The sequence below is a fragment of the Triticum dicoccoides genome, chromosome 7A, assembly GCF_002162155.2.
Source record: "Triticum dicoccoides isolate Atlit2015 ecotype Zavitan chromosome 7A, WEW_v2.0, whole genome shotgun sequence".
Taxonomy (NCBI): domain Eukaryota; kingdom Viridiplantae; phylum Streptophyta; class Magnoliopsida; order Poales; family Poaceae; genus Triticum; species Triticum dicoccoides.
In genome coordinates, this window is record NC_041392.1 from 321240894 (window position 1) to 321254436 (window position 13543).

The 13543-nt window shown below is 44.9% G+C and overlaps 1 protein-coding gene across 2 annotated transcripts in view; it reads left to right on the forward strand.

Moving 5' to 3' along the window:
- Positions 1-11772: 11772 nt before the first annotated feature.
- LOC119331741 overlaps positions 11773-13543 on the forward strand; it is a 19243-nt gene continuing 17472 nt past the window's right edge. For both annotated transcript variants that reach the window (XM_037604903.1, XM_037604904.1), the window contains exons 1-3: positions 11773-12008; positions 12094-12536; positions 13291-13401. In XM_037604903.1, the coding sequence (XP_037460800.1) occupies positions 11855-12008; positions 12094-12536; positions 13291-13401 (708 nt within the window). In that variant the 5' untranslated portion in view covers positions 11773-11854. The remainder of the gene's footprint in view (positions 12009-12093; positions 12537-13290; positions 13402-13543) is intronic.

A 13543-nucleotide genomic window follows, 5' to 3' on the forward strand; every position in this document is an offset into this window, starting at 1 on the left:
AAATCCCGATAGGAGCTGCACATATCTTGTTCTCAGGGCACACCGGATAAGCTAAGCGTACAGGAACCAACATAACCCAAGTTGCCAAGGGACGGCCCCGCACGGTGCTCTAGGTTGGACCAACACTCAGAGGAGCACTGGCCCAGGGGGGTTTAAAATAAGATGACCCTTAAGTCCGCGAAACACAGGGGAAAAGGCTAGGTGGCAAATGGTAAAACCAAGGTTGGGCATTGCTGGAGGAGTTTTATTCAAAACAGACTGTCAAGGGGTTCCCATTATAACCCAACCGCGTAAGGAACGCAAAATCCGGGAACATAACATCGATATGACGGAAACTAGGGCGGCAAGAGTGGAACAAAACACTAGGCGAGAGGTCGAGCCTTCCACCCTTTACCAAGTGCATAGATGCATAAACATAACATGGCAATATAATGATATCCCAACAAGTAAAATAAATGTTCCAACAAGGAACGACCTCCAATCTTCACCTGCAACTAGCAACGCTATAAGAGGGGCTGAGCAAAGCGGTAACATAGCCAATCAATGGTTTGCTAGGACATGGTGGGTTAGAGGTTTAACATGGCAATTTGGGAGGCTTGAAAGCAAATGGTAGGCATCGTAGCATTGGCATAGCAAAAGAGCGAGCAAACTAGCATAGCAAAGATAGTAGTGATTTCGAGGGTATGATCATCTTGCCTGCACAGTTGTCAGAGTTGACTGGATCCTCGAAAGCAAACTCAACGGGCTCCTCGTTAGCGAACTCGTCTCCCGGCTCTACCCAAACAAGACAAACAAGCAACAAGGACACAATCAACCACGTGCAAGACTCAAACAATATGATGCAATGATGGTATGCTATGCGGGATGCGATGCGGGATGCATATGCAAGATTTGACAAGGGATGCATGAACCTGGCCTCAACTTGGAAATTCAAGGGTGCCACTGGAAAGATGAGAAGAAAACGCTTGAAAACGATATAAAGAACGCCGGAATCGGAGTTACGGTTTGAAAATGGCAAGCGATTCAAAAATGACACCGGTCTGCGATTTACAGCAAGTAGCCTTCTAAATGCAATGAGATGAACATGCTACAGCACTCAAACATGACAACAAAATACATGTCAGGGATGCATTCAAGATGCTTAACAAAAGTCTAGCACTGAGCTACGGCCAATTCATCCATTAACAGGTTCAAACAAGCATGGCAAAAATGCATATGGCAAACAGATCTCAGACTTGGTGAAATTAACACTTGTCTGGAATTTCAGATCAGGTAGCACTCTTTGGAGCAACAAAACTACATGCTACAGGACCTGAGCATGGCAAAGTAAAGCATGGTATGGAGCTACTCAAAGAGCTTAACGAAAGTCCCTTAGTGACCTTGAGCCAAAAAGGACCAGAAAATACAATTGCAAGCATGTGAACATGGCAAAAACATAATCAGTTTTCAGACTTAGTGAAAACTGGCACATGCTGAAACATAACTCAAGTAGGCATGTTTACGAGCTTGATGCACTCAACACGGAGCAAGTCATGACCAACTAAGCATACACCCATCAAGAATACACAAAATGCAAGCTAGACATGGCAAGAACAATAACATAGCATGCACGGATCAACTACAACATCATCGGCAAAATTGCAAACAAGTTGACAATCTGCCCAGATTCACAAAGTAGCAAAAGTAGAGCTCGATTGACTCAAGCTAGGGCATATTTCCTTCAGTCTCCCACTTGTACTAGAGTCAATAATCTAGATTACACAGTAATGATTCTAACACCCATGGAGCTTTGGTGTTGATCATGTTTTGCTCGTGGAAGAGGCTTAGTTAACGGGTCTGCAACATTCAGATCCGTATGTATCTTGCAAATCTCTATGTCTCCCACCTGGACTAGATCCCGGATGGAATTGAAGCGTCTCTTGATGTGCTTGGTTCTCTTGTGAAATCTGGATTCCTTTGCCAAGGCAATTGCACCAGTATTGTCACAAAAGATTTTCATTAGACTCGATGCACTATGTATGACACCTAGATCGGATATGAACTCCTTCATCCAGACTCCTTCATTTGCTGCTTCCGAAGCAGCTATGTACTCCGCTTCACATGTAGATCCCGCTACAACGCTTTGTTTAGAACTGCACCAACTGACAGCTCCACCGTTTAATGTAAACACGTATCGGGTTTGCGATTTAGAATCGTCCGGATCAGTGTCAAAGCTTGCATCAACGTAACCTTTTATGATGAGCTCTTTGTCACCTTCATATATGAGAAACATATCCTTAGTCCTTTTCAGGTATTTCAGGATGTTCTTGACCGCTGTCCAGTGATCCACTCCTGGATCACTTTGGTACCTCCCTGCTAGACTTATAGCAAGGCACACATCAGGTCTGGTACACAGCATTGCATACATGATAGAGCCTATGGCTGAAGCATAGGGAACATCTTTCATTTTCTCTCTATCTTCTGCAGTGGTCGGGCATTGAGTCTTACTCAACTTCACACCTTGTAACACAGGCAAGAACCCTTTCTTTGCTTGATCCATTTTGAACTTCTTCAAAACTTTGTCAAGGTATGTGCTTTGTGGAAGTCCAATTAAGCGTCTTGATCTATCTCTATAGATCTTAATGCCTAATATGTAAGCAGTTTCACCGAGGTCTTTCATTGAAAAACTCTTATTCAAGTATCCCTTTATGCTATCCAGAAATTCTATATCATTTCCAATTAGTAATATGTCATCCGCATATAATATCGGAAATGCTACAGAGCTCCCACTCACTTTCTTGTAAATACAGGCTTCTCCAAAAGTCTGTATAAAACCAAATGCTTTGATCACACTATCAAAGCGTTTATTCCAACTCCGAGAGGCTTGCACCAGTCCATAAATGGATCGCTGGAGCTTGCACACTTTGTTAGCTCCCTTTGGATCGACAAAACCTTCTGGTTGCATCATATACAACTCTTCTTCCAGAAATCCATTCAGGAATGCAGTTTTGACATCCATCTACCAAATTTCATAATCATAAAATGCGGCGATTGCTAACATGATTCGGACAGACTTAAGCATCGCTACGGGTGAGAAGGTCTCATCGTAGTCAATCCCTTGAACTTGTCGAAAACCTTTTGCGACAAGTCGAGCTTTGTAGACAGTAATATTACCGTCAGCGTCAGTCTTCTTCTTGAAGATCCATTTATTCTCAATTGCTTGTCGATCATCGGGCAAGTCAACCAAAGTCCATACTTTGTTCTCATACATGGATCCCATCTCAGATTTCATGGCTTCAAGCCATTTTGCGGAATCTGGGCTCACCATCGCTTCTTCATAGTTCGTAGGTTCATCATGATCTAGTAGCATGACTTCCAGAACAGGATTACCGTACCACTCTGGCGCGGATCTCACTCTGGTTGATCTACGAGGTTCAGTAGTATCTTGTTCTGAAGTTTCATGAGCATCATCATTAGCTTCCTCACTAACTGGTGTAGGTGTCATAGAAACAGTTTTCTGTGATGCATTACTTTCCAATAAGGGAGCAGGTACAGTTACCTCGTCAAGTTCTACTTTCCTCCCACTCACTTCTTTCGAGAGAAACTCCTTCTCTAGAAAGGATCCATTCTTAGCAACGAATGTCTTGCCTTCGGATCTGTGATAGAAGGTGTACCCAACAGTCTCCTTTGGGTATCCTATGAAGACACATTTCTCCGATTTGGGTTCGAGCTTATCAGGTTGAAGCTTTTTCACATAAGCAACGCAGCCCCAAACTTTAAGAAACGACAACTTTGGTTTCTTGCCAAACCATAGTTCATAAGGTGTCGTCTCAATGGATTTTGATGGTGCCCTATTTAACGTGAATGCGTCCGTCTCTAAAGCATAACCCCAAAATGATAGCGGTAAATTTGTAAGAGACATCATAGATCGCACCATATCAAGTAAAGTACAATTACGGCGTTCGGACACACCATTACGCTGAGGTGTTCCGGGTGGCGTGAGTTGCGAAACTATTCCGCATTGTTTCAGATGTAGACCAAACTCGTAACTCAAATATTCTCCTCCACGATCAGATCGCAGAAACTTTATTTTCTTGTTACGATGATTTTCAACTTCACTCTGAAATTCTTTGAACTTTTCAAATGTTTCAGACTTATGCTTCATTAAGTAGATATACCCATATCTGCTTAAATCATCCGTGAAGGTGAGAAAATAACGATATCCGCCATGAGCCTCAACATTCATCGAACCACATACATCTGTATGTATGATTTCCAACAAATCTGTTGCTCTCTCCATTGTACCGGAGAACGGTGTTTTAGTCATCTTGCCCATAAGGCACGGTTCGTAAGTACCAAGTGATTCATAATCAAGAGGTTCCAAAAGTCCATCGGTATGGAGTTTCTTCATGCGCTTTACACCGATATGACCTAAACGGCAGTGCCACAAATAAGTTGCACTATCATTATCAACTCTGCATCTTTTGGCTTCAACATTATGAATATGTGTGTTACTACTATCGAGATTCATCAAAAATAGACCACTCTTCAAAGGTGCATGACCATAAAAGATATTACTCATATAAATAGAACAACCATTATTCTCTGATTTAAATGAATAACCGTCTCGCATTAAACAAGATCCAGATATAATGTTCATGCTCAATGCTGGCACCAAATAACAATTATTTAGGTCTAATATTAATCCCGAAGGTAGATGTAGAGGTAGCGTGCCGACCGCGATCACATCGACTTTAGAACCATTTCCCACGCGCATCGTCACCTCGTCCTTTGCCAGTGTTCGCTTAATCTGTAGTCCCTGTTTCGAGTTGCAAATATTAGCAACAGAACCAGTATCAAATACCCAGGTGCTACTGCGAGCTCTAGTAAGGTACACATCAATAACATGTATATCACATATACCTTTGTTCACCTTGCCATCCTTCTTATCCCCCAAATACTTGGGGCAGTTCCGCTTCCAGTGACCAGTCTGCTTGCAGTAGAAGCACTCAGTTTCAGGCTTGGGTCCAGACTTGGGTTTCTTCTCCTGATCAGCAACTTGCTTGCTTTTCTTCTTGAAGTTCCCCTTCTTCTTCCCTTTTCCCTTTTTCTTGAAACTAGTGGTCTTGTTGACCATCAACACTTGATGCTCCTTCTTGATTTCTACCTCCGCAGCTTTCAGCATTGCGAAGAGCTCGGGAATAGTCTTATTCATCCCTTGCATATTATAGTTCATCACAAAGCTCTTGTAGCTTGGTGGTAGTGATTGGAGAATTCTGTCAATGACGCAATCATCTGGAAGATTAACTCCCATCTGAATCAAGTGATTATTATACCCAGACATTTTGAGTATATGCTCACTAACAGAACTGTTCTCCTCCATCTTGCAGCTATAGAACTTATTGGAGACTTCATATCTCTCAATCCGGGCATTTGCTTGAAATATTAACTTCAACTCCTGGAACATCTCATATGCTCCATGACGTTCAAAACGTCGTTGAAGTCCGATTCTAAGCCGTAAAGCATGGCACACTGAACTATCGAGTAGTCATCAGCTTTGCTCTGCCAGACGTTCATAACATCTGGTGTTGCTCCAGCAGCAGGCCTGGCACCCAGCGGTGCTTCCAGGACGTAATTCTTCTGTGCAGCAATGAGGATAATCCTCAAGTTACGGACCCAGTCCGTGTAATTGCTACCATCATCTTTCAACTTTGCTTTCTCAAGGAACGCATTAAAATTCAACGGAACAACAGCACGAGCCATCTATCTACAATCAAGCATAAACAAGCAAGATACTATCAGGTACTAAGTTCATGATAAATTTAAGTTCAATTAATCATATTACTCAAGAACTCCCACTTAGATAGACATCCCTCTAATCATCTAAGTGATCACGTGATCCAAATCAACTAAACCATAACTGATCATCACGTGAAATGGAGTAGTTTTCAATGGTGAACATCGCTATGTTGATCATATCTACTATATGATTCACGCTCGATATTTCGATCTCAGTGTTCCGAGGCCATATCTGCATATGCTAGGCTCGTCAAGTTTAACCTGAGTATTCTGCATGTGCAAAACTGGCTTGCACCCGTTGTAGATGGACGTAGAGCTTATCACACCCGATCATCACGTGGTGTCTGGGCACGACGAACTTTGGCAACGGTGCATACTCAGGGAGAACACTTTTATCATGAAATTTAGTGAGAGATCATCTTATAATGCTACCGTCAATCAAAGCAAGATAAGATGCATAAAAGATAAACATCACATGCAATCAATATAAGTGATATGATATGGCCATCATCTTGTGCTTGTGATCTCCATCCTTGAAGCACCATCGTGATCACCATCGTCACCGGCGCGACACCTTGATCTCCATCGTAGCATCGTTGTCGTCTCGCCAATCTTATGCTTCTACGACTATCGCTACCGCTTAGTGATAAAGTAAAGCATTACAGGGCGATTGCATTGCATACAATAAAGCGACAACCATATGGCTCCTGCCGGTTGCCGATAACTCGGTTACAAAACATGATCATCTCATACAATAAAATTTAGCATCATGTCTTGACCATATCACATCACAACATGCCCTGCAAAAACAAGTTAGACGTCCTCTACTTTGTTGTTGCAAGTTTTACGTGGCTGCTACGGGCTTAAGCAAGAACCAATCTTACCTACGCATCAAAACCACAACGATAGTTTGTCAAGTTGGTGCTGTTTTAACCTTCGCAAGGACCGGGCGTAGCCATACTCGGTTCAACTAAAGTTGGAGAAACTGTCACCCGCAAGCCACCTATGTGCAAAGCACGTCGGGAGAACCGCTCTCGCGTAAGCGTACGCGTAATGTCGGTCCGGGACGCTTCGTCCAACAATACCGCCGAACCAAAGTATGACATGCTGGTAAGCAGTATGACTTATATCGCCCACAACTCACTTGTGTTCTACTCGTGCATATAACATCAACATATAAAACCTAGGCTTGGATGCCACTGTTGGGGAACATAGTAATTTCAAAAAAATTCCTACGCACACGCAAGATCATGGTGATGCATAGCAATGAGAGGGGAGAGTGTGATCTACGTACCCTTGTAGATCGACAACAGAAGCGTTTGGTTGATGTAGTCGTACGTCTTCACGGCCCGACCGATCAAGCACCGAAACTACGGCACCTCCGAGTTCTAGCACACGTTCAGCTCGATGACGATCCCCGGACTCCGATCCAGCAAAGTGTCGGGGAAGAGTTCCGTCAGCACGACGGCGTGGTGACGATCTTGATGCACTACCGTCGCAGGGCTTCGCCTAAGCAACACTACAATATTATCGAGGACTATGGTGGAAGGGGGCACCGCACACGGCTAAGAGTATGATCACGTGGATCAACTTGTGTCTCTAGGGGTGCCCCTTGCCTCCGTATATAAAGGATCCAAGGGGGGGGGGTGCGGCCGGCCCTAGTAGGAGGCGCGCAGGAGGAGTCCTACTCCTACCGGGAGTAGGACTCCCCTCCCTTTCCTTGTCCAAGTAGGAGAGGGGGAAGGAGAGAAGGAAAAGGGGGGGCGCCGCCCCTCCCTCCTTGTCCAATTCGGACTAGGGGGAGAGGGCGCGCGCGGCCTGCCCTGGCAGCCCCTCCTCTTCTCCACTTTAGGCCCATGAGGCCTATTAACCCCCCGGGGGGTTCCGGTAACCCCCCGGTGCTCCGCTTTTATCCGAAATTTCCCCGGAACACTTCCGGTGTCCGAATATAGTCGTCCAATATATCAATCTTTATGTCTCGACCATTTCGAGACTCCTCGTCGTGTCCGTGATCACATCCGGGACTCCGAACAACCTTCGGTACATCAAAATGCATAAACTCATAATATAACTGTCATCGTAACCTTAAGCATGCGGACCCTACGGGTTCGAGAACAATGTAGACATGACCGAGACACATCTCCGGTCAATAACCAATAGCGGAACCTGGATGCTCATATTGGCTCCTACATATTCTACGAAGATCTTTATCGGTCAGACCGCATAACAACATACGTTGTTCCCTTTGTCATCGGTATGTTACTTGCCCGAGATTCGATCGTCGGTATTCCAATACCTAGTTCAATCTCATTACCGGCAAGTCTCTTTACTCGTTCTGTAATACACCATCTCGCAACTAACTCATTAGTTGCATTGCTTGCAAGGCTTATGTGATGTGTATTACCGAGAGGGCCCAGAGATACCTCTCCGACAATCGGAGTGACAAATCCTAATCTCGAAATACGCCAACCCAACATGTACCTTTGGAGACACCTGTAGAGCACCTTTATAATCACCCATTTACGTTGTGACGTTTGGTAGCACACAAAGTGTTCCTCCGGCAAACGGGAGTTGCATAATCTCATAGTCATAGGAACATGTATAAGTCATGAAGTAAGCAATAGCAACATACTAAACGATCTGGTGCTAAGCTAATGGAATGGGTCATGTCAATCAGATCATTCACCTAATGACGTGATCCCGTTAATCAAATAACAACTCTTTGTTCATGGTTAGGAAACATAACCATCTTTGATTAACGAGCTAGTCAAGTAGAGGCATACTAGTGACACTCTGTTTGTCTATGTATTCACACATGTATTATGTTTCCGGTTAATACAATTCTAGCATGAATAATAAACATTTATCATGATATAAGGAAATAAATAATAACTTTATTATTGCCTCTAGGGCATATTTCCTTTAAAAATAACTTAACACCGGAAACGGACAAGAGTTGGAGTACAAATTGGGAAAGTTACATCCGGGGTGTTACAACACTCCACCACTACGAAAGGATTTCGTCCCGAGATCTAGGACTGAAAGAACGCCGGGTACTCAGGACGGAGGTGATCCTCGCGTTCCCAGGTAGCTTCACGGTCGGAATGGTGTGACCACTTGACTTTGAGAAATTTGATTGACTTGTTGCGAGTCTTGCGTTCAGTCTCTTCAAGAATAGCAACTGGGTGCTCACGATAAGAGAGATCTTCTTGGAGTTCAATTTTCTCGAAGTTGACGGTTCGGTCATGAACATTTGCAAAGTTTGAAGGAAGCTCGAGTTGATAGGCGAGGTCGCCTCTCTTGCTGACAATCTTGAAAGGTCCCACGTATTTGGGGGAAAGCTTCCCTTTGATACCGAAGCGACGAGTACCTTTCATAGGAGAGACGCGGAGATAAACATGATCTCCGATCTCGAAAGCCAAATCACAGTGCTTACTGTCATAGTAGCTCTTCTGGCGGGATTGGGCTGCTTTGAGATTATCTCGAATGACTTTGCACATCTCCTCTGCCTCTGTGGTTAAGTCATTTCCCAAAAGCCGACGTTCACCGGTTTTAGACCAGTTGAGAGGGGTACGACACTTCCTGCCATACAGAATTTCAAATGGGGCCTTGCCTGAACTTGCTTGAAAACTGTTGTTGTAGGAGAATTCAGCATAAGGAAGACAATCCTCCCACTTCATGCCGAAGGAGATCACACAAGCCCTGAGCATATCTTCAAGAATCTGGTTGACACGCTCGACTTGACCGCTAGTTTGGGGATGAAAAGCTATGCTGAAGCGGATGTTGGTGCCCATGGCCTTCTGAAAAGAATCCCAAAACTTGGATGTAAAGATGCTGCCACGGTCTAAAGAGATCACTTGTGGAATACTGTGCAGAGAGACAATCTGAGAGGTATAGAGTTCCGCCAATTGAGCTGCAGTGATCGACTCTTTGATAGGCAGAAAATGAGCCACTTTGGTGAGTTTGTCGATGACAACGAATATAGCATCATTGCCACGCTTGGACTTTGGAAACCCAGTCACGAAGTCCATTTCAATGTGGTCAAACTTCCATTCTGGAATGGCAAGAGGTTGGAGGAGACCAGCTGGCCTTTGGTGTTCTGCCTTCACTCTTCTGCAGACATCACATTCATTCACGAATTGAGCAATCTCGCGCTTCATTCGAGTCCACCAATAAGCATGCTTGAGGTCTTGATATATCTTCGTGCTCCCAGGATGGATGGAGAGGAGAGAATTGTTAGCCTCGTTCATGATCACTTTACGGAGGTCACCTTTGGGTACAACAATACGATCCTCGAAGAAGAGAGTGTCCTTGTCATCAAGGCAGTGTCCGAGGAACCAAAATGAAACTGATCAGATGAAGTCGGTTCCTTATGCTTCAGCTGTCGGAAGCATCATGTATGCTCAAGTATGTACACGCCCTAACTTAGCTTTTGTAACTGGGATGCTTGGCAGATTTCAATCTAATCCAGGACCGGACCACTGGAAGGCCGCAAAGAAAGTCTTGTATTATATGCAAGGTACTAAAAATTTCATACTTACATATAGAAAGTCCGATAACTTGGAAGTTATTGGTTATTCAGACTCTGATCTTGCCGGGTGTGTGTGGATAGTATGAAATCCACATCAGGTTATATATTCACACTCGCTGGAGGAGCCATATCGTGGAAAAACTCCAAGCAAAAGATAGTTGCCTCATCTACGATGATGGCAGAATATCTAGCATGTTTTGAGGCCACCGGGCAGGCTGTATTCCTAAAGAATTTCCTTCTCGGACTTAAAGTGGTTGACAGCATTTCCAAACCACTGACATTGTATTGCGATAATGAACCCGCAGTTTTCTATGCAAATAACAACAAGTCAAGTGCTGCTGCCAGACACATTGACCTAAAGTACCGTGTTGTTCAACATAGAATCCAGGATCAAACTAATGTTAAGCATATCAGTACGACAAGTATGCTTGCGGATCTGCTTACTAAAGGCTTACCACCCAATATATTTTTTGAGCATGTAGCCGGCATGGGATTATTGGAAGCCTCTTGATTCTGGAATTATGGGACCGCTAATATAAACCACTCCCAATAAGTAAAATGTTTTCTTTTCGAAATAGGATGTGTGCTATGAATATTGAGGTTCAATGATTTTTCATCGGCTGCTGTAACACCTTACTCTGGTATATTATTCTTATGGAGAACGGAAAAAAGTCATTGAGCCTAACGATCAAGGGGGAGAATGTTGGTATTGATCTAGAGGGCCAATGGGCCAAAACGAAAATAAAAGACCAGAAACAAGTTACGTTAAATAGAGAAACAGGGAGGTCACGAACCAACGTTCGTACCCCTCGATCTCAACTTATGCGCCCTGATCGAGGCACCCTAACCAACTATGGATTTGGTCCCTGCCGCCAGTGCACATAAAAGATGGGGGAGCAGCCGTCACCTACGTCAGACCAGTTCTCGTACGTTTTACTCCTGCTCCCCACATCCCAAAACCCTAACCGATCTGGGGGAGCGCTGCACGACGGGAAGATCATCTCCAAGCTCTGCCCTTGTCCCAGGGCAGTGCCGGTGGCGGCCGGAGGGACGCCGCTACTTGCAGCGAGCATCTTCACCGAGCCTGCATCAAGCCTGCATCGAGCAGGCACGGGACCTCGCATCGTCGACACCAATGGTTGCTTCCATTGATGGTAAGAACCTAATCCATCTCTCTGGTCTGTGCTATTAGGTGATCTAACGCCTGACTTACAATCTGTTAAGTAGATCCTACGGGATTAAAAGTCTAACAACCTACGTATTCTTTTTTTAGTGCTACAAAACTAAGGTTTCATGTAGTTCTCATGGACTAGAATGATACATACATGACAAAAAAACATGAGGATTATAGTTGAATGAGACCAAAACTTCAAAAAAAAAAAAAACACTGTTTTCATTTGCTTCTAGTGTATATACCCCTGGACCAAATCATCTAGCCGCGAGCTTCATTTTACTTAGATGGGTCTCTTTGCCCCTGATCGTTCCCAGCCGCACCGTTGGCGACGGCCACACAGGCACGACCTCCCCGACAGAGTCGCCCTGCTGATGCCGCACCGCACTCACCTCCCGCCGCTCCGCGCGTTCCAGTTCCCGCTCGCCACCCACCTCCGTCACACTTGCTCTCCTTCCCCGCCACCACCTTGCCTCTCGCCAGCTCCCGTACCCCGATGGCCGACGCCGCTTCGCGCCCGCGCGTTCGGTAACCCGCAAACCACACCACACCTCACCCGGTGGGTCACATGCCCCGCCTCAGTTCGAGCTAAAAGTTTTCCTCGTTCTCGCAGGCGAATCCATTCGCGGAGGCGCCGAGCCCCCTGGCTCCACCCTCGACGCGCTCCTCTCTGGCGCGGAGTTGCTCTGCCTCGCGCCGCCCGCCATCTGCTCTGCGGTTTGCGCCGTCCGCCTTATCGTCACGCGGGGCGGCTCAGTCAAGCCATTCGCTGCTCTAGCGAGTGGGAGGATGTTCGTCTTGCAGTACGTTCTCTTGGTGGGGGCGGTGGCGGTCGGGGTGCTGGTCCGGCGGAAGCAATGGGAGCGACTTTGCCGGGTGGGCGCGGGCGGCAGCGCATCGGCCACAGGTGGTGTGGATTTGGTGGGGAGGGTCGAGAAGGTGGAGGAGAGCGTGCGGGGTGTGTTGGCGGCCGTTGTAGTGCTGTCGAGAACAGTGGAGAAGCTCGGCGTCAGGTTTAGGGTGCTGCGGAGGACGGTGACGGATCCCATCAGTGAGGTACGGAAATTATCCATGAAAATTTTGCTTCGATTTTAGTATGAGTGTAAATATAATGCTGCCAAATATGATCATTACAGATTAGTTAGTGAACATTACCAAACTCGGTCGTGATAGCATTTCCCTGTGAATTGTTCAGTCTATATATGCAAATTGTGCATTAAAATCTTTGTATGACTATTCATAGTTAGTATAGTCAGTTAATGTGCCTGGTGCTTTCTTTTTATCAAGATTGTACACTCGTACACTGCATCCTGGAAATTTGAGCAATTATCATCACTGGACACTAAGTCCTCTTGACTGGTTCTTCCAATAATTGCATCTAGCAACAGTTGAGCATACCATTGGCGATTTGTTACTTCTTCAGCTTGTTAATTGTCAAAATGTACTGTTCAGAATTTTGTTACCACATAATACTGCTCTTACTGAGATAGTGTTGTACTGCCTACAGTCACATATACTCCCTCCGTCCCAAAATCCTTGTCTTAGATTTGTCTAGATACGGATGTATAACACCTTTCTGAACATGTAGATACATACTCCCTTTAAGCATGGCTACTACCTTTAATGCATTAGTAATACCTAGTCCACTAAATGCGACCAGAGATCAGTTCAAGGAATCCCACCTCCCTCCAGGCCTAGTAAGATTTTGGAGGGCGGATAATTTTCAATTTATCTTGATTTTTCGCGACATGTGCTTGATTTTTGTCTGCATATATTTGGCTTCATTACTTAATGTTTTATGTTCTTGCAGACAGCAACATTAGCTGAAAAGAATTCAGAAGCCACTCGAATACTAGCAGCGCAAGGAAATCTTCTCGAGAAAGAAATTGGTTCGATACAAAAGGTTCTGTACGCGATGCAGGTGACATCTCTTATCAACTTTTTACAGACAAGTATGCAAACTTGCTTTTTAGACCATTCCATACTCATTTCAACATAGTTTATTATTACTATCACTATTCGTCGATGATAAGTCAAATTATCCATGGCCTAGCCCTCATCAC